The sequence below is a fragment of the Scyliorhinus canicula genome, chromosome 17, assembly GCF_902713615.1.
Source record: "Scyliorhinus canicula chromosome 17, sScyCan1.1, whole genome shotgun sequence".
NCBI lineage: Eukaryota > Metazoa > Chordata > Chondrichthyes > Carcharhiniformes > Scyliorhinidae > Scyliorhinus > Scyliorhinus canicula.
In genome coordinates, this window is record NC_052162.1 from 5,258,290 (window position 1) to 5,285,330 (window position 27,041).

Here is a 27,041-nt window from a genome sequence, read left to right on the forward strand (position 1 = left end):
GATCTATGTTCGGGGTGGGGCGGGGTGGGGGAACATGCCATCAATGAGGGAGGAAGGGGTCCTGATGTCCGTGTGGGCGGCTGGAAGGGGGTCTGTAATTTCACTTTGAGTCTGGAGCTCCTTTTAAAGACGGCACCTCGATTTCTGTGAAGCCGTATTTACTGATGTCCCTCACAATGATGGCACCAAATACGCCTCCTCTTTAAGATGTGTGGGAAGATCTCATTGGAAATCCTGCCTGTTTCACTCGGGAGAAATGAGCTGGTTTTCTGCCTGAACCTGACGCTTTGTTATTTTTTTGAAAAATTCAACCCATGATTTCGTGGAAATGCATAGAATCCCTACAGTGCAGAAGGAGGCCATTCGGCCCATCAAATCTGCACCGACCATCTGAAAGAGCACCCTACCCACCTAACCTGGGCATCTTTGGACACCAACGGGCAATGTTATTCCTTGCAATGAGACCTAGTCCCCAGCTGGAGTTCCAGAGAGATTCTCCAGTGATACAGAACCAATTACAAATGAACATAGTAAAAGATGTTTGCTTGTACGTGCCACTGAACTGCTGAGTCAGAAGAACAATTTCTCTTGGGTGTCTTCCTCCTTTTCCCACACTATCCTCAGGGTCTTTCCTCTCTGGGGCAACAGCAACTTTGAATTACTCACCAGCGCATTAATTCCCACGACCATGAGTCCAGCATATCCCAGTTCAGCCCAAGCAGCTTACTGGCCATGGGTTTACTCAGTTAAATTAGTCAACTGGTGCACATGTTCCCAAGTAGCATCCTGCTAATTGTACCCAATGACTCCACTTCATCTCCATGTTTCCGCTGTCTCTATAGTTGCTACACTCCATAGTTATTTATATTCCCATCTAAGCTGTACAGTTCCTAGACTGCTCTTGAAAGAACTTATTTCATATCTTATTTTCTTACCAACATTTAAACAAACAAGTAACAGATCAATAAATTACTATTTTTCTAACCGGGCATTATGCTATTTTCCAACTCATCCAGTCTTTCCTCAACAACGTCGTCATCTTCATTTGTGAGCTCTTGGTGATCATCGTCCAATTCAGAAAGTTTTCCCTTTGTATATTTCAAAATGTTATCCCTTCGATCTGTAACGTATATTTGGACATCAATACATAAGGTTTAGGACTTTTCTCAAGGATAAAAGTGTGAATAAACATAGAGGCAGCAAAATACCCGTGGTCTTTCCAATTGGTTAGATTATAGTTTGCTTTCTTTGGGCAAGGGAGAAAAGCTCAAAGTCATCATCTTGTCACAGTCTCCTCTACTATATATATTTTTTGAGCAAAGCTTTCAGAACATCACAACTACAAGAGAATCTATACATAGATGCTGGTAACATGGTAAGTGGCATGTGGTATTTGTGGTGTTCCCGTATAAAATCATACAGCAGAAGAGGAGATCATTTGGCCCAGCTTTAAAAGAGCTACACTATTAGCCCCATTACTCTGTTTTTTTTTTCCATTATCCGGCATACTTTTCCTTTTCATTTATTCATCCAAATCCTTTTTCAAAGTTTCTAATGAACCCATTTTCCTGCTCTTTCAGATGACAATAACTCACTGTATAAAAAGCCGGGTTTCTTCCCCATGTTACCTTTGGTTCTTTTTGCCAATTACCTTGAGACTGTGCCCTGTGATAACCTCTCTCCTACCAGCGGAAATTGCTTCTTATTTCCCGTTCACACTTTTCAGCATCTTCAGTAAATCTCCCTCTCTGTTGTGAGGATATTCATCTAAATTATTAAAATAACTATTTCTCAGCTTCAGTAAATAATGACCAAACATTTCACAAACAGAAACTGGCAAGTCTCCCATGGTGTTGTTCACAGCTGGTCAGAGGATAGGGGGTTTGATCAGTATAATTAGACCATGTAGAACACAATGTATTGTTCTGCTGCTGGGGTACATGCGTCTACTTCAAATCAAGAAGCCAAATTGCCAATCGGAGGATTGGAGATCAATGAAATGTTATTCCTCTTAGTGATAGCCTCAGGTCAGTTGGAAATAAAGGTATTAACCCGAAAGGTTATTACTGTTTCCTGCTTCAGAGAAAAAAGCATTGGCTGGATTCTCCGTCGACGGGATCCTCCGCTTCACGCACTCATGCCCGTGGATTTCCCGATGGCGCATGGGGTTACTCACAATGGGAAACCCCATTATCCGGCTGCGGTAACAGAGGATCTGGCCCCATTTATTTTCCTTGTTCTTTCTGTTGCCCCTTAACGTCCGGCTCCAACATTTCTCTCTTCCCCATGCAGTAATTTTTAAAAAAATTTTGAGTATCCAATTATTTTTTTCCAATTAAGGGGCGATTTTATCATGGCCAACCCACCTACACTGCACATCTTTGGGTTGTGGGGGTGAAACCCACGCAGACACGGGGAGAATGTGCAAACTCCACACGGACAGTGACCCAGAGCCGGGATCGAACCACTGCGCCACTGTGCCGTCCTCCAATGTAATAATAGTCAATAGGCAATGGCAGTTAAAAAAATATTTTGCATCAGTTTTTTTGGGCAAATGTTATTTGGTTCAGCAAGAGAGCTTCCTGATTTGTAGGTAGCTATTAGAAACGTATGTTCGGGCTCCACGTGATCATTTTCTGGCTCATACAATTTTTCTTTTTGTCCTTTAATAAGAACACAGGGTCAATCCTTCTGCAGCTTGTGAATTGGCTTGATGCAATGGTGGGCAACTTCATAAGAGGCAAACATGGTTTGATTTACAATTTTTGACCAATTGCCAAAGGGAGCATGATCCATTCCAGTGTCAGATCATAATCAAGAGTTTTCCAGAGAAAATATCCTCCCCAATGGCTTGAATAGAATGTCACCCAGAGTAGGTTAGACACCTGCAGGTAAATTCAGCAACCAATCACATTCTTGTATTTAACATGGGCTGGAATGGGGCTGACATTCTGCATGACCCGAAAGACGTGATGTTAGGTGAATTGCACTTAGTGAATTCTCCCTCAGTGTACCCGAACAGGCGGCAGAATGTGGCGACTAGGGGCTTTTCACAGTAACTTTATTGCAGTGTCAACGTAAACCTACTTGTGACAATAAAGATTATTATTGTGATAAACTTCCAATGGCACCTTGGAATTTGGTGCTTGACCCAACAAATGTGTAACCTTATTTTCCCAAGTACTGGTGGATCTTACCCACTCCATCCGTTTTTGGAAACCGATCCCGATCATTTTTGTATGCTGCTTAGACACCAGGGACCATAAACTGGGGGAGATGATCATGACACACTGAAGCTACTGGTTAAAATCTGTGCCAGATCAGAGGGATGCGTCTAATCAAAGGTTGTGGATCTCTGAGGCCTTCAGTGACCTGTATGTTCAGTGCAAAATGGACTTTGACAACTAAAGCTCTTGACTCCCCATTGATGGAATCCTATTACCATTCACTCAGGGGAAGATCCCAGCAAGACGCTGAACCTGGGCACCCACCAGCAGAGCCGCTCTGGTAGGTGCATGGCTCAAGCTGAACAACCAGCATTCATGTAGCAACTTTTACACACAATCTCTTCCCAAATCATTGAACAGGAGCAAACTGTGGCAACTGGACCACAGTCCTGTTAAATGGATCATTCAAATAAAACATACAGTGACAGAAAAGGCTATTGGAATGCTGGCCTTTATATCAGGAAGACAAGAAATCAAAGGTGCAGAGGTTATGTTTCAGGTATGTAAAGTAAAAGCAAAATACTGCTAATGCTGGAAATCTGGAATCATTAAAGAAATTGTCATAATATACATCCATGTATATGATGGAGTGCAGACAGGCAGTGATTGACACACAGGATGACCAGTGAGCGCACAAAACACAGCAGCTAATCACCAGACAGGACACAACCACTATAAAGCCAGAGGGCACTAGTTTTCCCGCTCTCTCGGGATCCAGCCTCTGAGACAGCCAGAGCTCGTGAGCAGCAGCTAGTACAAACACCATGTGGTAGTCAGTTAGTCTGGTCAGGCTAGCCTCAGGTCTCCAGTCAAGTCAGCGTAGTGTCAACCCACAGTTAAGCATGTAATATAGTTAGATGCTAAATAAAATCGTGTTGCATCTCATCAAGTGTTGGAAGCCTGTCTCTCTCTCTACACTGCATCAAACGCAGTCCACATAGACCCAGCCTGCCTAACACATCAGAAATGCTGGAAAAACTCAGCAGATCAGTGGAGAGCGAAGCAGGGTTAACATTTTGAATCGTCCAGGACTCTTGTTCAGAACTGAATCTGAAATTTTGAAGAAGACTTATTTTCAATTTGAAACGTTCATTTTGTTTCTCCACAGATGTTGCCAGCGCTGTCGAGTATTCTACACTTTCTGCCTTTATCTCAGCAATATAAAGCTCTCGTTAGACCGCATCTGGAATATAGCAAATAGTTCAGGGCATGGTACCTCAGGAAGGCTTTAAGCCTAGACACTGAAACATCACTTCCCTGGCTGGTAATCTAAAAAAGGGGTGTATAGACGCAGTGTAATGAATAAATCCATTTAAGACTAAGATGAGGACCACCTTCTTTGCTCAAAAGGTTGTGAATCATTCATAGCATCATAGAATTTACAGTGCAGAAGGAATCCATTCGGCCCATCGAGCCTCCACCGGCCCTTAGAAAGGGCACCCAAGCCCACATCTCCACCCTATCCCCGTAACCCCACCTAACCTTTTTTGGACACGAAGGGCAATTTAGCATGGCCAATCTACCTGACCCGCACATCTTTGGACTGTGGGAGGAAACCTGTGTGGTTTACCACTGCTCCATTTCATATTGGCCCTGGAGGGAGTGCAGCATAGGTTTATTAGAACGATACCTGGACTCCGAGGGTAAAGCTGTGAAGGAAAAGTTTTGAAAATGGGTTTGTGTTCCCTAGAATTTAAATGGTTAAGGGCTGATTTGATTGACGTTTTCAAGGTATTAAGGAGAACAGACAGGTTAAATAAAGAGAAACTAGCGGGCAGTACGGTGGCGCAGTGGTTAGCACTGCTGCCTCATGGCGCCGAGGTCCAGGTTTGATCCCGGCTCTGGGTCACTGTTCGTGTGGAGTTTGCACATTCTCCCCGTGTCTGTGTGGGTTTCGTCCCCACAACCCAAAGATATGCAGGGTAGGTGGATTGGCCACGCTAAATTGCCCCTTAACTGAAAAAATGAATTGGGTACTCTAATTTTTAAAATAAATAAAGAAAAACTATTTTCAGCTGTTGGGCAGTCAAGGATAAGGGAATTCAATAAGACAGGTGGGTCACAAATCAGCTTTAATCTCACAAAATGATGGAGCAGGCTCGAGTCTGGATAAATAGCCCCCCTCCTATTCTTATCTTCCCATATGAAGATAGGCATGGGGCCACATGAGGTTCCAGAACTGAAGCACTGTACCTATTTGGAAAGATTGAACAGGTCGGTGGTCCTTTACGAGAAGGCCCAGAGGTGAACTGATAGAAAATCTTCAAGATTATGCAAGCATTTGACAGGGTGAGATGTAGGGACGTTACTTCCACTTGTGGATGGTTAATGTTTCAATAACCTTTCATCAGAACTGGAAAAAGAGAGCGAGATGTTAGCTCAGTTAAAAATAAGCTTTGAGGCAGGAAAAAAAGGAGCGGCAAGAATAGAAGAAAAGGCAAATGTCTGTGATCGGCTGGAAGGCGGGGTGGATTTTCTGACCAAGTAAGGGATAATGGTGCAAGGCAAAGTGACAGGGAAGGAAAGAAAGGTTGTGCCCATCGGAAGAGTAAATGGGGAAGAAGAATCATTCTCAACAGCTACAGTCCAAAAGCAACACCAAACATTACAAACCAAAATAGGTGCAAAGGTTATGATCGCTGTGTTCAGTCCAGAAGGGAAACAACCAATCGAAAGAAAGCATATGACATGTTTGCCCTCTTAGAACGAGGAATCAAGTATAAAAGCTTATTGTGATTGGGCCACATTTGGAATAGTGTGTCCAATTCTGGTCACCGCACTACCAGAAGGACGTGGAGGCTTTGGAGAGAGTCCAGAAAAGGTTTCCCAGGATGTTGCCTGGTATGGAGGGTATTAGCTATGAGGAGAATTGAATAAACTGGGATTGTTCTCCCTCGAGAGACGGAGGCTGAGGGGTGACCTGATAGAAGTTTATAAAATTATTAGGGGTATAGATAGGGTGAACAGTTGGAGGCCTTTTCTCAGAGTTGAAATGACAATTACAAGGGGCACAAATTCAAGGTGAGGGAGAAAGGTTTAGTGGAGATGGGCGGGGGGAAGTTTTAACACAGAGGGTGGTGGTGGCCTGGAACACACTGCCAAGTGAGGTGGTTGAGGCAGATACGTTAGCGACCTTTAAGACTTAAATGGATAGGCACATGAACAGACGGGGTACAGAAAGATACAGGCGGTTGGTCTAGATAGGACACGTGATTGGCGAAGGCTTGGAGGGCCTAAGGGCCTGTTCCTGTGCTGTATTGTTCTCTGTCCTTTTTGTTCTTTGAAAGAGAGATGCTGTTCCGGAGGCCAAGGACAGAGAATTGATCGTGGAGCAGACAAGTGAGACGACAGATGATGGGAATTTGAGAAAACACTTATAAACTAAATGGAAGTCCAAAGGTGTGCAGGTTAGGTGGATTGGACATGATAAATTGCCCTTAGTGTCCAAAATTGCCCTTAGTGTTGGGTGGGGTGACTGGGTTATGGGGGTAGGGTGGAGGTGTTAACCTTGGGTAGGGTGCTCTTTCCAGGAGCCGGTGCAGATTCGATGGGCCAAATGGCCTCCTTCTGCACTGTAAATTCTATGATTCTAAGTGTTCAGGAAATGGTCACCCAATATGCTTTCAATATGCTCCCCAGTGTAGAGGAGTCTACATTGTGAGCAGGGAGTGTACTATATTAAACTGAAAGATGGACAGTGAATTCTGATTAAAGATCATTGATCCAAAATATTAATTCTATTTCTCTCCCCACAGATGCTGCCTAAACCGGCTGAGTATTTCGAACATTTTCTCTTTTTATTATTTGGGTTACAACGGATATTGTTTGGGAGACTATTACCAGAAACCAAAGTTGAGGAAATAGGCAAGGGAAGGATTGAAATAGGAAGCAAATTGGCAATGTTTTCTCGTTCAAGGTGAAAACAAGTTGGTTATCAATGTACAGGAAGAAGTCAGGAACTCAGTGGGACTAGAACTAAAAACGTTCCGCATTTCTGACAAAAACGGAAGGTATACCTCATAGAGGTACTGGAGCGGTTCGGGCTTGGAACAGGGTTCACCGCTTGGGTAAAGCTCCTGTACAACGCTCCCATGGCGAGTGTACAGACCAACAATACCAACTCCCAATACTTCCAGCTGCACAGGGGCACCAGACAAGGATGCCCACTGTCCCCGCTGCTGTTCGCACTAGCAATTGAACCGCTAGCAATCGCGCTCAGGGCAGCAAAAAATTGGAGGGGGATCCGAAGGGGAGGTAGAGAGCACAGAGTCTCACTCTATGCGGATGATCTGCTCCTCTATATCTCGGACCCACAAAGCAGCATGGACGGAATCATCGCGCTCCTGAAAGAGTTTGGAGCCTTCTCGGGCTACAAACTCAACATGAGCAAAAGTGAGATCTTCCCAGTACACCCGCAAGGGGGGGGGGGGGGGGGGGGGGGGGGGGGGGGGGCAGCACTAAAGGGGCTGCCGTTCAAACAAGCCCGACATAAATTCCGCTACCTGGGGATCCAAATAGCCCATGACTGGAAAGGGATCCACAAATGGAACCTCACCAGCCTGACGGAGGAAGTTAAAAAGGACCTGCAAAGATGGAACACACTCCCGCTCTCCCTCGCGGGGAGAGTTCAGACGATCAAAATGAACGTACTGCCCAGGTTCCTTTTCCTGTTTAGATCCATTCCGATCTACATCCCCAAGGCCTTTTTCAAAGCGCTGGACAAACTCATCATGGCGTTCGTATGGGGGGGTAAAAATGCTAGGATCCCAAAGAAGGTCTTACAAAAAACAAAAACCAGGGGAGGGTTAGCCCTCCCGAATCTACAATTCTACCACTGGGCAGCAACAGCCGAGCGAGTAAGGGGATGGATCCAGGAGCCAGAAGCTGAGTGGGTGCGTGCGGAGGAGGCCTCCTGCATGGGAACCTCCCTCCGGGCCCTCGCCACGGCAGCACTCCCATCCCCACCCAAAAAACACTCCAGCAGCCCAGTGGTGACAGCCACCCTCCAATCCTGGAACCAACTGCGGCAGCAACTTGGCCTGACCAAAATGTCGAACAGGGCTCCCATCTGCAACAACCATAGGTTCAAACCAGCACTGACCGACGCCACCTTCAAAAGGTGGAGGCAGGACGGGGGAACATTGACAGTCAGGGACCTATACACGGACGACAGGATCGCAACACTGGACGAACTGACAGAGAAATTTCAGCTAGCTGGGGGGAACGAGCTACGGTACCTGCAGCTCAAAAACTTCCTACGAAAGGAGACAAGGACGTACCCACAACCGCCACGACAGACACTACTGGAAGACCTACTGGATGCAAGTATCCTAGAGAAAGGGAACTGTAGTGACATGTATGACCGACTGGTAGATAGGGACGACACCGTACTGGACGCAACAAGGAGGAAATGGGAGGACGACCTGGGGATGGAGATCGGGTGGGAACTCTGGAGCGAAGCACTGCATAGGGTCAACTCCACCTCCACGTGCGCAAGGCTCAGCCTGACGCAACTAAAAGTGGTACATAGAGCCCACTTAACAAGAACCCGTATGAGTAGGTTCTTCCCGGAGGTGGAAGACAGATGTGAACGGTGCCAAAGAGGCCCGGCCAACCACGCCCACATGTTCTGGTCTTGCCCCAGACTCGTGGAGTACTGGACAGCCTTCTTCGAGGTAATGTCCAAAGTGGTGGGAGTGAGGGTGGAGCCATGCCCGATAGTGGCGGTCTTCGGGGTTTCAGAACAGCCAGATCTATTCCTGGGGAGGAGGGCAGACGCCCTTGCCTTTGCCTCCCTGATCGCCCGCCGTAGAATCCTGTTTGGCTGGCGGTCAGCAGCACCGCCCAGAGCTCTCGGAATCTCTCCAAATGGAGAAAATCAAATTTGCCATCCGAGGGTCGGACGACGGCTTCCACAGAACGTGGGAGCCATTCATGCAACTGTTCCGGGACCTATTTGTGGCCAATGTACAAGAGGAAGAATAGTCGGGGGAAGGTAGCGGGATTGGGGGGGGCTACAGGTTCGTTACGGGGGTTCGATGGCTAGCTAAGGCCCAAAACCAAACTAAATAAACATGTTGAGGGGGGGGGGGGGGGCGCAGTTACTACTACGAAGATGCTTACCTGTAAATATGTATGTTAATTTTTGCGTGTTTGTTTTTTTCTTTTTTCTTTCTCCTAACAATTTGTAATTTGTTCAATATAAAATATGAAAACTGAATAAAAACATTTATAAAAAAAAAAAAACGGAAGGTATAGCTTAAACTCATCCAGTTCCCATAGCAACAAGAAGTTCTTCAATCTGGGAAAAAGTTCTGTCAGAAGAAGGGATGGAGTATGGAGAGATTAAACTAACCATATTGAAATTTTATAGCCAGAAAACTGAAAAGTGGTGGAGGGTGTCTGAAGTGTCACAGATATAGGGTGGGAAGAGACTGGACAGGGGGAGAAAAATAATAACATTGAGAAAAGAACCACACCAGATAATCTGGGTATTCTTACCTCTCTGTGAGACTTGCTGTAGGCAACCTGGTTGCCATAATACCTACATTACAAATGACTGCACTTCAAAAAGTATGTAATTGGCTGGGAAGTGCTTTGAAACGTGACGAGGCCTTGAAAGGTGCTATAGAAATGTAATTCCCCATAAGCCAATTGTCCACTGTGACATCATGGTAAGCAGCGGGAAGCCCAGAGAATGGTGCCAACAGCATTCCTCTAAAGTTCGCAGAGAAGAACTCCCCAGCTCCAATTTATTCCAGTATTCACACTGCGGTTATAAATATTCAAGCAAAATGGAATTGAATAGAAGTCTCACCTCTTTGTTTTTGTGGCCAAACACTGTCTCTTAATTCATCAAACAATTCATTGCTCCTCGATAACCTTTTGCCTTTTCGCTTTTTCCCATGTTTCCGTTGATCTGTAATGTATAATTGGTATGCTGAGAGACGTGCAATTGAGTACAAAAACCTCATATTCCTTTGACTTTCATTGCTAATATTACAATCCCAGATCAGACCTCAACAGTGGCCAAGATACTGGACCAAAACCCCAATATTTGAGTTTATTTTTTAAGACTGTGCGGAAAGAATGATTCGCTCCATGGGTGATTACATGAAGAAATAGGGCTTTGGTATTTTTAAAACAAAAATGTCTTCAATATTAAACTTTTTAACATCACATCAAAAAGGAGGGCTTACAATTACCCCTTAAACACTACTATTCAATGTCCCATGGAACAACAAGAAAAGACACAGACAGCTCTCAATCTAACTTACTGTGGGAGAATTGTGGATGTTAACTTTAGTGCAATAGCATCTCGAATGTTGTTGGCGCCATTCTCTGGGCTCCCTGCTGCTTACCAAGATGTCACAGGCAGATCAGAATTCAACTCGTCTCTCCAAAGCCATTCCACAAACTGCCTCTCTAAAGCTTTTCAAAATAGCTCTCTGCATTCTCTGGCTGCACCAACAATGACCTCATCTCCCCAAGCTGGCTTTAGTCGTTCAAAGCTTTTGGGTAGTTAACAGAGTGCCCCCTAGTTCTTCACTATAACTCAATCTATGTTCCTTTAGTACCTTTACCTTTATGTATCTTTTTCTGCACGTCATGTAACCCCATCAGTGTTTCCTGATTGTCCAATGAACGTTTAATCGAATTTTGAGTCTCGTCTCTCTTACAACTAAACTGCAAGTAGGATTGTCAACACTGAAAGAAGTATTAGGTTCACTTTTATCCAATGGTTTTTTTTCAACCCTTCCAGCTTAACATTCTCCCTTGTCCTTCACAGGGGTACCTTCTGCAACAGGTACTGCAGAGAGAGCAGCTCCCTCGGGGCTGGTTAACTGCATATGCATCATTCCTTGCATGACAACTTTTACCTCCTCATCGGAGTTTTCGTAACTACCACTTGCATCTCGAATTAATAATATGATAAAACATGATTTGTCCTTTTAAGATTCCGATTTTGCTTCTCAATAGAATCATAGAATTTACAGTGCAGAAGGCCATTCGGCCCATCGGGTCTGCACCGGCCTTTGGAAAAAGCATCCTACCCAAGACCACACCTCCACTCTATCCCCGTAACCCAGTAACCCCACCTAACCGTTTTGGACACTAAGGGCAATTTATCATGGCCAATCCACCTAACCTGCACATCTTTGGACTGTGGGAGAAAACCGGAGCATCCGGAGGAAACCCATGCAGACACAGGGAGAACGTGCAGACTCCGCACAGCCAGTGACCCAAGCCGGAAATCGAGCCTGGGATCTTGGAGCTGTGAAGCATCCAAAGTATTTTGGATACTTTTAGAATCAGATCATGGTTCATTATTGGCTCTATTTTGTTTTTTTCTAATATCTGTGAGCGCAGAACCACTACAGGGATCTCAATCTCCCTTCCCCTTAACTCTCAAAAGGGATTGATTGCCACTTACTTCATCTCCCTTGCTATCTACGTCTGTTACCTTGAAGAGGCGCTGTAGACCTTCAAAAGGATGTGGGTCAACCAGCCGCTGACTTGGTATCACTTCCCATTCCTACTGCCCTCGTTCTGACTAACTGATGGTGTACAGTCAGGTATCCTTTCCTTCAAAGCAAGCCTGCTCTGGGAACTCCTTTCCCTGAAGGGAATGGCAGTGTGTTTACTGCAAGAAGCGGTAACAAGTTACGTTTAGAAAAGCCCAGTTCACTTTCTTCTTCAAGTTTGTTATCTCCTTTACGAGCTTTGGAAGAATTACTTGCCAATTGTTCAAGACCAATGAGCGATGGGTTTATTTGGTAACAGCTGTTTATCATCGCTTCACAGTTAGAACCAAAATCAAAGTCAAGACGCTCATCTGACTCCTCCTCCCTGTCATCACTCTTGCAACAATTTTTTATCGTTACCTCACAAACAGAACCAAAATTGAAGTCAAGACCCGCGTCTGACTCCTCATCCTTATGGTCATCTTTGATCTGAAAATTCTCAGGAGCTGGTTCACTACCACTGTCATTAGATATGTGACCAATGGCTTTCACCATCTCTTTCTCAGAGTCCTCGACTGCCCACTGAGTTCTCCTAACACCTGCATGCCTTATTGTTGTGACAACTGCAGTCATTCCTTTGGACTCTCTGTCTCCACCATGGGCGAAGCTACAACTTTCACTCCCACAAAATCATTTCACAAAAGTAAGTCTACCCCTTCCTCTAGGAATTGCTTAACCACTCCAACAACTACTGAACCTGACACTAAATCACACTCAAATTGTACTTTATACAATGGAAATGGGATACAGCTTCCACCTATCCCATTCACAAATACCTCAGCTTTCACTGAGCTTTCTGGTGGGAAAACCAGCACGAGAGTTTGTCCCCGCATCCCTTACAATTGTTATGGGTTTGGCGACATCAGATAAGGAAAAGCGACCTTCCCCTTAAACACATATCCAGCAATTCTCTCATCTATCTCATCCCTCACACCTGCTCTCTCAGATCTCCTCAGTCCAGTTAATACTACAGTTTGTACCGTAGTATTCTCCACTTTTGTTACATTTTCAGAATCTTCCCCACAAGTCCCACGGGCTTTCCTTGCAACTTCCAACATGCTGAACCAGCGTGTCCCACCTTGTTACAATGGTGACACTGAGGCTCCCAAGTATCACCTCCACCCCCAGTACCTTCCTTCTGGTCTTTGGAGGAGATCTCGGAGAATTCCCAGTCTCACCTGATGAAGGAGCTGTGCTCGGAAAGCTAGTGTATCCAAACAAACCTGTTGGACTTTAACCTGATGTTGTAAGATTTCTTACTGTGCCCACCCCAGTCCAATGCTGGCATCTCCACATCACATCTAGCAATGTGGCTGTCTCTTTTTATTCCTAAGCTCTCCCACAAAGTTTCATTTGATGTCCTCTTCTTACTGCAATAACTGACTCCTTAACCAATAATGCAATGCCTCGTCCTCTTTTACCTCCTCCTCTGTCACACTTAAAGATTTTATATTCCAGGATGTTGAAATGCCAATCCTGCCCCTCCCTCAACCATGTCTCCATGATGGCCACCAAATCACACTTCCACAGACCAATCCTTGTCCTTAACTCATCCGCTTTACCTGTGATATTCCTGGCATTAAAGGAGAGGCCATCCAGCCTAGCCTTACTCGGTTGAATATTAATACCGCTGTACACCCTTTGACATGATTGCGTTTCAGTATTATGCTGTGCCCCTTTTCTGCTAACAGTCTGTGTCCCTCCCTCCCTGCCAAATTAGTTTAAAATCCTCCCAACAGCACGAGGAACCACATCGGAAAGGATGGTTCCCGTTCTGGTTCAGATGTAGGTCGTCCCGCTTGTGCAGGTCTCTACTTCCTCAGAAACAGTCCCAGTCATCCAGGAATCTAAAGCCGCCCTGCTGTACCAACTTTTAAGTCACGCATTGATCTGCGCCATTCTCCTATTTCTGTATTTGCTAGCACGTGGCACTGAGAGTAATCCAGAGATTACAACCCAAGAGGTCCTGCTTTTTGGACTACTGCCTAATTCACTGAATTCTGATGCTCGACCTTATCCCTCTTTACACCTATGTCATTGGTACCGGCATTGCCATGACCTCTGCCTTATCACCCTCCCGCTTAAGGATGCCCTGCAGCCGTTCAGTGACATCTCGGACCCTGGCACCAGGGAGGCAACACACCACCCTGGAGTCATATTGAGGGCCACAGTAGCGCCTATATGTTCCTACAGAATTCCGTATTATAATTGGTCTTCCTTTCTTCTGCCCTGCCCCCCTCCCCCGTACTGACAACCTGCATGTGGTGCCAGAGGCTTTGCTCTGTCCTCATTCTCAGAAGGAGCAAGCCTCCAAAACGGAATGCCAATTTTCAAGCGGGACCCAAGAGGACTCCTGAACTACCTGCCTGTTTCTACTGGACTGCCTGGTGGTTACCCATTCCCTTCTGTCCTCGGGTCCCTTCAGCTGTGGTGTGACCACCTCTCCGAACGTGCTAACCATGATGCTCTCAGACTCGCGGATGCTCCGCAGTGTCCCCAACCATCCTTCCAGCTCTGAAATCCGAGCTTCCAGGAGCTCCAGTTTTCTTAAGCTACCAACACTGCGACTACACATGTCCAACTTTATTACAATGAAAACATCTAATTATTTTATCTCTCGAACGCTATCATAGGTTTCCTTCTGACTCTGAGACACACTCTCCTTAACATCACCAACTAAACCTCCTTTGCTTTGACAAGTTGTAATGTTCTAACTTCCCCAGTTTTTATCCTTCACAGATTGAAATTGATGTCAAAAACAATTCAAAATCATTGGCCTTTGCTGCTTTCTAGCAGTTTTAACTCTTTGCTATTCCACACAAGTTCTCTCTACCGTCGGAAGAGAGTCTTTAAATTCCTCCAAAACAATTAATTCCCGAAGTGCTTCATAATTATAACAATATTAGGTGTGAACTGAAGAACCTAGATTGGGGGAGGATGTTTGAGGGTAAGGTGGTGAATGTATTATGCCAATAATCCACCAGTGTATTTGTATCTGTGCTATATTGTTGCCCTTGTGGGCTTCTCCTATGGGCCATTGTATGGCATTATCCATAGGGGAACATGTTGGGGCCAGAATGGGCTCCGCCCATGGCTCCTCCCCTTAAAGGGAGGTATAAAGAGCAGTCGACCTGTAGGCGGTTCTCAGTATTGGATCAGTCGCAGGCAGGCACTGTTCTAAGTTGATTAAAGCCACAGTTTACTTCTACACCCAGCTCGAGTGAATTGATGGTCGCATCAATTTAATCAACTTAAACGCAACAATGGTATCGGCCCTCAAACCTGACCAACTGGAACTCGATCCACAGGCCGCGGAGGCGAGAGAAACTTTTTCTCACTGGCTCCGCTGCTTCAAGGCCTATCTCGCAGGCCCCCTCCACACCTTCTGTCACCGACGAACAGAAGCTGAGCCTCCTCCACGCACGGGTGAGCCATCGAATCTCTGCTCAACTCGACGAGGCCTCCTCCTACACAGACACCCTCGCGATGCTCGAACGCCTCTATGTACGGCCCTTGAAGGAGGTCTACGTGCGACACATCCTCACCACTCACCGCTAGCGTCCCAGGGAATCGCTAGAAGGCTACCTATGCAACCTCAAAGTACTCACAAGCAGCTGCAACTACCAGGCCGTTACGGCCACTCAACATATGGAACTCGCCGTCCGAGACGTCTTTGTGGCAGGAGTCCGGTCCAACTACGTGAGACAGCGCCTACTCGAAAAGGGGGCCCTGGAAGTAGTGCTCCAGAGCCTTCACGCGTTCCCGGCTGACCACGTGTCCCCCTTGTGGACCCCCGACCAAAGACTACCCCAGGCCTGTGCCGCGCGGCCGCCCGCCCATCATGGGAGGCTACCCTGCAATTTCTGCGGCCAGTCCCAACATCCCCGGCAGCACTGCCCGGCCCGTAACGTGAACTGCAGTAGCTGCGTGAGAAAAGGACATTTTGCGAAAGTTTGCCTGGCCGGGTCCAAGAACTCTAACTCACAGGCCTGCAGACCCCGCAGTGTGGCAGCGTGTCTGCCGACTCCGCTCCCTGTAGACGTGCCATCAGCCTCGTGCTATCCGTGGGGGCAGCCATCTTCCAGCCCTCACAGCACGTGCGACTCGTGGGGACCGCCATCTTGGCCATCCTCCCCCACGCGGCCAGCCACGTGTGATCCATGGGGGCCGCCATCTTGGATGCCACCTTCCTCACTGCTCACCACGCTCAACCAAGGGGAACTGTCATCTTGGCCGGCATCTGCTACGCCGTTCGACGCGTACGATCAACAAGGCCAGCCATCGCAGAACCGCCCTAGCACCTCCGCCCACACCGACTACCCGCAACTCAGTGCGGTCACCCTGGACCAGTCGCGACCCAAGAACCTCCGGAGCTCCATGATGGCTGTCCGGGTAAACGGGCACGAGATGCCTTGCCTTTTCAACTCCGGGAGCACAGAGAGCTTCATTCACCCGGACATGGTAAGACACTGCTCGCTCCCAATTTTCCCGATGCACCAAACCATCTCCCTCGCCTCTGGGTCGCGCTCGGTGCAAATCCAAGGGTGCACTACCGCAATCCTCGCAATACAGGGTGCTGAGTACGCCAATTTCAAATGATATGTGCTCCCAGACCTCTGCACTCCACTCCTATTGGGACTAGATTTCCAATGCAACCTCAGGAGCCTAAGCCTGAAGTTCGGGGGCCCCTACCCCCACTCACCATATGCAGCCTCGCAACCCTAAAAGTCGACCCTTCTCCACTCTTCGCAAACCTCTCCGCTGACTGCAAACCAGTCGCTACCAGGAGCAGGCGGTACAGCATACAGGACAGGACTTTTATCAGGTCCGAGGTCCAGCGACTCTTGCGGGAGGGAGTCATCGAGGCCAGCAATAGCTCCTGGAGAGCCCAGGTGGTGGTCGTGAAGACCGGGGAAAAGGACCGGATGGTTGGAGATTACAGCCAAACCATAAACCGGTACACGCAACCCGATGCGTACCCCTTCCCCGGATTGGTAAACCAGATCGCACACTACCGGGTGTTCTCCACGGTGGATTTGAAGTCTGCGTACCACCAGCTCCCAATCCGACCAGAGAACCGCCACTACATGGCTTTTGAGGCAGACGGCCGCCTTTTCCACTTCCTCCGGGTCCCCTTTGGCGTCACGAACGGGGTTTCGGTTTCCCAAAGAACAATGGACCGAATGGTGGACCAGTACGGGCTGCGGGCCACATTTCTGTACTTGGACAATGTCACCATCTGCGGCCATGATCAGCAGGACCACAACACCAACCTCCACAGGTTTCTCCAAACCGCCCAAACCCTAAACCTCACATACAACAAGGAGAAATGCATTTTCTGCACAACCAGACTAGCCATCCTCGGCTACGTCGTGGAAAACGGGGTTCTAGGACCCGACCCTGACCGTATGCGCCCCCTCCTGCAACTCCCCCTCCCCCATTGCCCCAAGGCCCTGAAGAGGTGCCTCGGGTTCTTTTCCTATTACGCCCAGTGGGTCCCCAACTATGCGGACAAAGCCCCCCCACTAAGCAAGGCCACCATCTTCCCACTGGCGGCTGAGGCCCGCCAGGCCTTCAGCTGCATCAAGGCGGATATCGCCAAAGCCGCGATGCGCGCGGTGGATGAGTCTGTCCCCTTTCAGGTGGAGAGCGACGCATCAGAGATCGCTCTCGCCGCTACCCTCAATCAAGGCAGACCGGTAGCGTTTTTATCGCGCACCCTCACCACCTCCGAAATTCAGCACTCCTCAGTCGAAAAAGAGGCCCAAGCCATCGTGGAAGCTGTACGGCACTGGAGGCACTACCTCGCTGGTAGGAGGTTTACCCTCGTCACCGACCAACGATCGGTAGCCTTCATGTTCGACAATACGCAGCGGGGCAAAATCAAGAACGATAAGATCTTGAGGTGGAGGATCGAACTCTCCACCTATAATTACGATATAGTATATCATCCAGAGATGCTCAACGAGCCCCCAGATGTCCTGTCCCGCGGCACGTACGCTGGCGCGCAAGATGACTGACTACGGGCTATCCACGATGACCTCTGCCACCCAGGGGTCACCCGGCTTATCCACTATATCATGGCCCGCAACCTGCCCTACTCCACCGAGGAGGTCAGAGCCATGACCAGGGACCGCCAGATCTGCGCGGAGTGCAAGCTGCACTTCTATCGGCCAGATAGGGCCCACCTGGTAAAGGCATCCTGGCCCTTTGAATGCCTCAGTATCGATTTCAAAGGGCCCCTCCCCTACAATAACCGCAATACATATTTCCTCAATATTATTGATGAGTTCTCCCGCTTCCCCTTTGCAATCCCTTGCCCCGACATGACCACGTCCACCGTAATTAAAGCCCTATATAGTGTCTTCACCGTTTGGTTTCCCCAGTTATGTCCACAGAGACCGGGGCTCGTCGTTCATGAGCGACGAACTGCGTCAGTACCTGCTCAGTAAGGGCATCGCCTCGAGCAGGACTACCAGTTATAACCCCTGAGGAAACGGGCAGGTGTAGAGGGAGAATGCGACGGTCTGGAAGAGGGTCCTACTGACCCTGCGGTCCAGGAATCTCCCAGTTTCTCACTGGTGGGAGGTCCTCCCTGATGCGCTCCACTCTATTAGGTCCCTACTTTGCACAGCCACAAACGAGACCCCTCATGACCGCCTATTTGTTTTCCCTAGGAGATCCACCTCAGGGGCCTCGCTTCCGTCTTGGCTGAAGACACCGGGGCCAGTCCTACTCAGAAAGCACATCAGGAGCCATAAGTCCGACCCTCTGGTAGAGAGGGTCCAGCCCCTACACTCCAATTCCCAGTAGGCTTATATCGAACACCCCGATGGCCGACAGGATACCGTCTCCCTCCGGGACCTGGCGCCTGCCGGTTCCACCACCACCACCACCACCGTCCCTCCACCATATCCCACCCAACCTACCATGACCATGACCAGAAATTACTGGAGAGAATTCTTCGAGACAGTATCTACTCCCATTTGTAAGCAAATGGATGTATTAGTGAGAGGCAGCACGGTTTTGTGAAGGGGAGGTCGTGTCTCACTAACTTGATAGAGATTTTCGAAGAGGTCACAAAGATGATTGATGCAGGTAAGGCAGTGGACGTTCTCTATATGGACTTCAGTAAGGCCTTTGGCAAGGTCCCTCATGGCAGAGTACAAAAGGTGAAGTCACACAGGATCGGGGGGAGCTGGAAAGGTGGATACAGATCAGGCTAGGTCATAGAAGGCAGAGAGTAGCAACGGAAGGGTGCTTTTCTAATTGGAGGGCTGTGACTAGTGGTGTTCCGCAGGGATCAGTGCTGGGACCTTTGCTGCTCGTAGTATATATAAATGATTTGGAGGAAAATGTAACTGGTCTGATTAGTAAGTTTGCAGACGACATAAAGGTTGGTGGAATTGCGGATAGCGATGAGGACTGTCAGAGGATACAGCAGGATTTAGATTGTTTGGAGACTTGGGCGGAGAGATGGCAGATGGAGTTTAATCCGGACAAATGTGAGGTAATGCATTTTGCAAGGTCTCATGCAGATAGTGAATGGTAGAACCCTCAAGGGTATTGAAAGTCAGGGAGATCTAGGTGTACAGGTGCACAGATCACTGAAAGGGGCAACACAGGTGGAGAAGGTAGTCAAGAAGGCATACGGAATGCTTTCCTTCATTGGCCGGGGCATTGAGTATAAGAATTGGCAAGTCATGTTGCAGCTGTATAGAACCTTAGTTAGGCTACACTTGGAGTATAGTGTTCAACTCTGGTCGCCACACTACCAGAAGGATGTGGAGGCTTTCGAGAGGGTGCAGAAGGGGTTTACCAGAATGTTGCCTGGTATGGAGAGCATTAGCTATGAGGAGCGGTTGAATAAACTCGGTTTGTTCTCACTGGAATGACGGGGGTTGAGGGGCGACCTGATAGAGGTCTACAAAATTATGAGGGGCATAGACAGAGTGGATACTCAGAGGCTTTTCCCCAGGGTAGGGGGGTGAATTACTGGGGGGCATAGGTTTAAAGTGTAAGGTTTAGATGAGATGTAAGAGGCAAGTTTTTTACACAGAGGGTAGTGGGTGCCTGGAACTCACTGCCAGAGGTGGTGGAAGCAGGGATGATAGTGACATTTAAGGGGCATCTGGACAAATACATGAATAGGATGGGAATAGAGGGATATGGACCCAGGAAATGTAGAATATTTTAGTTTAGACGGGCAGCATGGTCGGCACGGGCTTGAAGGGCCGAAGGGCCTGTTCCTGTGCTGTACTTTTCTTTGTTCTTTGTTCTTTTTGTGCATATTGACTACTGTATCTGTGGGGGATAGTTGTATTGTTAGTTGATAAAATGTTTCCTGTGTGTTTAGAAAATATTAACTGAATTCATAGAATAACATTCTTTTGTTTAAAAATAGTTAAGGCCTCTGTCGCATAACACTTGGAATGTGGGCTCTTGTGCTCCTCATAACCAAAATCTATTAAGAGTTGTAGATCAGGTTAACTCCATGATATACATTGGAATTTTCTAAACCCCATAACAAATTAGGGGCTCGTCCGGGATTAAAGTCTATCTTTCCAGATTGGGTTGGCTTGATTGGGTTGGCTTAATGAACTTAAAGACAAGAGGGGTGAGCATATTTGTGTTTGCTTTTCAGGTGTGGAATTCCAGTTTAAGTACTTTTCTGTTCTTTGTTTTTGTTTGTTCATTTGGTCTATTTTTAACTCTCTTATCCATCCATCAAAATTATTTTGTTTAATTCTTTCGACCTGGTTCTTTTCTTATATTTCTAAACTTCTGACTGTAGGCTTCTGGCTCTAGTTCATATGCACTTCAAATGGTTTTCCTTATCTCATAATAATCCCTAGATACATCCTCTGATAGTGATGTGAACACTTCCCTCGCTTCACCTTCCAACTTTGTTGGAACTAACGCTATCCACATGATCTTTGGCCAATTCAATTGTTTAGCCACTTTTTCAATGAGACGAAAATGGCTTCTGCATCTTTCTCATCAAATCTTGGCAATTCTTGAGTATATTTAAACATGTCCCTACTATGGCTAGGAAGTATTTCTTCTTCCTCTTGAGCTTCCTCAGCTTTTGCCTTTAACTCCAACCTTTTAAGTTGATGTACTCCTCGTAGTGCCAGTTTCCAAAGTTCAAATTCTCTCTCTTTTTCCTTACCCCTTTCTTCCTTTGCTAATATTTCCATTTCCACGTCAATCTTCCTCCTTTCCATTTCCTTTCGAAAAGCGTCTCTTGTTCCTTTTCTGCCTTCTCTTTTTCCTTTTCTTCTGTCATTGCCAATCTCTCCTTTTCTTTCTGCCATTGTCAATCTCTCCTTTTCTTTCATTTCCAATTTATTCAGTTCTATTTCTCTCTGTTTATGTTTTTCCTACATTTCTAATTGTTTAATTTGTAATTGAATTCTAGATAATTCCTAGATAATTCTAATGATTCAGGCTGTGCTTCTGGTAAATTTATATATTGAGGAATGTCTTGTATTAGCTCTACCTTCCTCGCCCTTTTAGATAAGGTAAACTGCATCTTCTCTCCCAAACTCAAACATTGTGCTTCAGTCTCACTTTTCAAACAATCCAGCGTAATCACTTCCACACCCAGTAAAATGTTTCCAACGGAAAGAATCATCTATCTCCAGTCACATCCTATTTAAACCCTAAAATAATGCAACTATTCCAAATATGCACGCACTGGCCGGGATTCTCTGAGCCCGCGCCGGGTCGGAGAATTGGCGGTGATGCGGGAAATTCCCGCCACGCCGCTCCACGTTGACTGAAGATTCGTCCCCAATCTTGGCCACACGGTCGACCCACCGAATTCCGCCGAGTCCCGGCGGCGTGGTTCCAACCTGGTACCACCCTGCAGGAGCTCGGACCCTCGGCCATGGTGGCTGAGCTGCTGAGGGGGGGCCTCCACGGTGTCCAGGCCCGCGATCGGGGGCTACCGATCGGCAGGTGCCTGTGATCTGGAGGAGGCCTACCTCCTTCTGTACGGGCCCGCTGTAAGGCTCTGCTATGTTGCTCAGCGCCAGGGCGGAAACGGCCACCACATGCATGCGCCGGCGCGGAGATGGCCGTCGTGTGCATGCGCGGACCCGGGCCGGCAGTGCAGGGCCACTTATCGGCGCCGGAGCAGCGCGCAGCACTCTGGCCCCCTGAGGGCCGCTGAGTCTCTGGACCAGAAGGCCCATTGACGCTGACATGCACCACTCTGGTGTTTACGCTACTGTCTTTAAGTTCAATAACTCCAAGCTAAACAATGAATTCTACTTAAGATCATGGACAAGCCCCCAATTTTATTTTGATCCCAGAACAGACTCCGACAGTGCTAGGATACTGGACCAAAATTTTTGTTATATTGTGCGGAAAGAATGAGTTGCTCCAGGAGTAATTGCACAAAGAAATAGGACTTGTGTATTTTTAAAACAAAACTTAACTACAAATACAATATTCAGGTTTTCAGCTTCACACCCAAAATGAACAGCTTACCTCTTAAACACAACTACTCAATTTCCCATTAAACAACAAGAAATGAAACATACAGCTCTCAATCTATCTTACTGTAGGAGAATTGTGGACTCAGCATCAGAATTCAACTCTTCTCTCCAAAGCTTTTCCACAAACTGCCTTTCTAAAACTTTTCTAATTGTCTCTTTGCCTTTCTTGGCTCCACCCAGCAAAGATTTCATCTCCCCAAGCGGAAAAACAAATGATCTCTACCAGCTGCAAAGCACATTAACTCCCCAAACACTTCCCCAGTCAAACCACAGTCCACTAGCCCAGACTGAAAAACACATTCCTTGGTCAATTTCACCTTCTGATTGCTAAAAGCACCCAGACCTGCATTTGGCCTGTATCCCTCTATACCCACCCAGCCCATGTAACTGTCTAACTGGTTTTTAAAGGAAAACATTGTACCCCCCTCCACCAGCTCGTTTCAGATGCACACCACTCTCTGTGTGAAGGATTTCCCCCTCTGGTGTCTTTTGTATCCCTCCCTTCTCAATGAAACCTATGCCTTCTAGTTCTAGACTCCTTTACCTTTGGGAAAATTGGATTGCGTTCAAATCAATAAATTTTTTAAAAATCACTACAAGCTGCAGGAATTGATCATTTCACATAGGATAACAACACCTGAAAGTTTAACCTGTGTGGTTGAAATACATCTTTCCAGTGAGGTGAATAAAGGTGATCCCAGCAAATAGTTTCCAATCCCTGATTAAACAGTGCATAAAGGGACTACAAGTGATTTTGATATCCCACGAAATTGGGTGCCCCAGGCACGGCAGCACAGTGGTTAGCACTGTTGCTTCACAGCTCCAGGGTCCCAGGTTCGATTCCTGGTTTGGGTCACTGTCTGTGCGGAGTCTGCATGTTCTCCCTGTGTCTGCGTGGGTTTCCTCCGGGTGCTCCGGTTTCCTCCCACAAAGTCCCAAAAGACGTGCTTGTTTCGTGGATTGGACATTCTGAATTCTCCCTCAGTGTACCCGAACAGGTGCCGGAGTGTGGCGACTAGGGGCTTTTCATAGTAACTTCATTGCAGTGTCAATGTAAACCTACTTTTGACACTACTAAAGATTATTATTATTATGAAAAATGAAAAAATGAAAATCGCTTATTGTCACGAATATGCTTCAATGAAGTTACTGTGAAAAGCCCCTAGTTGCCACATTCCGGCGCCTGTTCCGGGAGGCTGGTATGGGAAATGAACCATGCTGCTGGTCTGCCTTGGTCTGCTTTAAAAGCCAGCGATTTAGACCAGTGTGCTAAACCAGCCTCTTATTCTAGAAACATGGTACAGCAATTTTGAGGAACAGTGCAGAAACATATCTACGATACTGGCATAATTATTTGCAAATAAAAATACAAAGATTGCTGCCGCCGTCTATTTATTCAAATCTTATGGAAGTCTTCTCAGGCAGAGCATTTCTCAAAATCATATCTTGTGATTTCAGAACAAAGAACAATACAGCACAGGAACAGGCCCTTCGGCCCTCCAAGCCTGTCCCGGTCACGTGTCCTATCTAGACCAACCACCTGTATCCTTCTATACCCCGTCAGTTCATGTGCCTATCCAGATAAGTCTTAAAGGTCGCTAAGGTATCTGCCTCAACCACCTCACTTGGCAGTGCATTCCAGGCCACCACCACCCTCTGTGTGAAAAACTTGCCATGCACATCTCCTCTAAACCTTTCTCCTCTCACCTTGAACTTGTGTCCCCTTATGATTTTCAATTCCGCCCTGGGAAAAAGCCTCCAACTGTTCACCCTATCTATATCCCGAATAATTTTATAAACTTCTGTCAGGTCGCCCCTCAGCCTCCTTCTTTCCAGGCAGAATAATTCCAGTATATTCACTCTCTCCTCATAGCTAATATCCTCCATACCAGGCAACATCTTGGTAAACCTTTTCTGTACTCTCCCCTGTGGTGATATGCATCACTGTAAATACACAAGGGGTTAATGTAGCACCAGAGACATGACACACAGACAGTCAACCAATAGGTCAGTAAGATAGGACACGACCAGTGGGCATTCACGATACACACAGAGGTGACACTACCACAGGAGGGCATTCCACCAACCCATATATAAAGGACACAACACACATGATCTTCCTCTTTCCAGTGGAGACACTCAGTGAGTAGAGACACAGGGTTGATTCAATATCACACCCACCACGTGGATTGCAGCAGACTGGTTGGTCAGTCTGAATGGCTATAGAAGGATTAACAGTAGTGGCGAACCTAAGTAAGAGAAGTGTAAATAGTTTAATAAACATGTTGAAGTTATCTCCCCGTCTGAACCTTCCTTTGTAAGAGTGCACATAAAGGAAGCAGCTTATGCTACATGAAGAGCATAACAAGACATGGTACCACAGGAGTGGCTGTTTAAATCCATATAGTTACAACTCAGCAAACAGTGACAACCAGCAACGGCACCCAGGCAAGACGATGTTGAGGATTTTGGTTTTGCAGCAGCTCAGGTACCAAGGGAATCTCAGTGAAAACTGGAGTTGGTTCAGGCAGTGATTCGAGATCTACCTGGTAGCAGCCGACCTACAAGACGTGGCTGATGCAGAGAAAATAAAGCTTCTACTTACCATCGCGGGTCCAGAAGCAGCTAAAATCTTCCAGACCTTCAAATACTCAAAGTATTTTATATACTCAAATACCCATAGCTTTAAATTGAGGGGATATAGATATAGATCATAGATCATAGAATTTACAGTGCAGAAGGAGGCCATTTGGCCCATTGAGTCTGCACCGGCTCCTGGAAAGAGCACCCTACCCAAGGTCAACACCTCCACCCTATCCCCATAACCCAGTAACCCCACCCAACACTAAGGGCAATTTTGGACACTAAGGGCAATTTATCATGTCCAATCCACCTAACCCGCACATCTTTGGACTGTGGGAGGAAACCAGAGCACCCGGAGGAAACCCACGCACACACAGGGAGGATGTGCAGACTCCGCACAGATAGTGACCCAAGCCGGAATTGAACCTGGGACCCTGGAACTGTGAAGCGATTGTGCTATCCACAATGCTACCGTGCATTGCGTGATGTCAGAGGTAGGTTCTTTACTCAGAGAGTAGTAAGGGCGTGGAATGCCCTGCCTGCAACAGTAGTGGACTTGCCAACACTAAACGCATTCAAATGGTCATTGGATAGGCATATGGACGACAAGGGAATAGTGTAGGTGGGCTTTAGAGTGGTTTCACAGGACGGCGCAACATCGAGGGCTGAAGGGCCTGTTCTGCGCTGTAATGTTCTATGTTCAAAGGGGCAAAACAAGAGCGATTTCCAGGCAGTCCTGAAAAAATTCCAAGAATTCTGCGAGAAGAATACAAAAAAAAGGTAAAAGAAGCAGCAAAACTCACCACGAGGTAGGCTTGCAGAAGAAATCTGCAGTTTTGAATTGCAGCCATCTTGGTAAAGGTGCTGCACATGCGCAGTGGAGAAAAAGGCTCCAAGTAAAGGAACAGCGATCTGAGCATGCCCAATCGCTTCCTACACACTACGTCACATGCATCATGACATCAGAGGGCCCAAACCACGCCCACTTAAAGGGGAAATATCCCAAAACACGAAAATAATTTCTTAAAGCCGTAAAACAAGATTCTTTCACCGGGAACGACAGCACAATGCCTGAAATTCAACCAGGAACTGAAAGTAACCTCCGCAGAACCCTGCAACAAGCAGTTAGCACCGCCCAAAGAAATGATTCAGTCCTTGAATGCTACGACACCGACCTTTATTTCTTCTTTGGACATCGCGAGCCCAATGCCAACTCCGACACAAACAGTGATGATACGGTCCTAGAAGACTATGACTCAGACGAAGGTTTTTTCATTAGAAATGGCGACCCCCCCGTACTGAATCCGACACAGATGCGGACTCGTTCTTCGGATTGGGGAATCTTCAGCCCAGCACATATGACGTCCAGACTCGTGAGTACAGGATTATGCTGCGGCCTGACACCAAGAGACAGAGAGCGGCCTGCTGCCACACAGAGAGCGGCCTGCTGCCACACAGAGAGCGGCCTGCTGCCACACAGAGAGTGGTCCACACACCACAAAGGGTCCCAGCCTCTACACAGGAAGCGATGAAAGGCTCCACAGCGAGACAACTGCACGTCTCCACACAAGAAGTGACTCGAGTGACACAAGCCTCCACAGCGAGCTCGTGGACAGCCTCCACGATAGAAGCAACGCACAGTCCTTGCATGAATAAGACCATGAGGGTCTAGCAACCTCCCCTGAACAACAGCAAGACTATGACAGTCTGCCATGCTCAAGTGAACAACAAAGCAACTATGACAGTCCACCCACATTGTTTGAGCCACCAGAAGAAGACTCTGACAGTCTACCCAGCTCAAGTGAACAACAAGAGGCTACTGAGACTCTACCCACTGTATGTGAGACAAGTGATGACAGCATCCCACTTCCCATACAATATGTGCAATGTGACAGACCTCAGATAGTGTGTACAGAGGCACTCGACAATCACGGTGAGACTACTGGTGACTCCGGTCACACCACGTTACTTCAAACCTCATTCGCTTGAGCCTCTCCACAAGTAAATGCATTCCTGAATGTTTTGACTCCAGACGTGGAGCCTCAAGAAATCTCAGCCGACTCCAGTGAACCTGCTAAGACTCCGGACGGGGAACATCGACAAACCAAAACTGACTCAGGTGACACAGACCAGACTCCAGACGGGGAGCATCGACAAACCAACACTGACTCAAGTGAAACAGACCATACTCCAGATGGGAA

General features: G+C 47.2%; 1 protein-coding gene across 1 annotated transcript in view; it reads right to left on the reverse strand.

Moving 5' to 3' along the window:
• LOC119952384 overlaps nt 1-27,041 on the reverse strand; it is a 397,406-nt gene that overhangs the window by 59,055 nt on the left and 311,310 nt on the right. Inside the window, exons 57-58 of the mRNA XM_038776091.1 lie at nt 10,045-10,146; nt 986-1,120 (exon numbers count right to left, since the gene is read on the reverse strand). Of these exons, the coding sequence (XP_038632019.1) occupies nt 986-1,120; nt 10,045-10,146 (237 nt within the window). The remainder of the gene's footprint in view (nt 1-985; nt 1,121-10,044; nt 10,147-27,041) is intronic.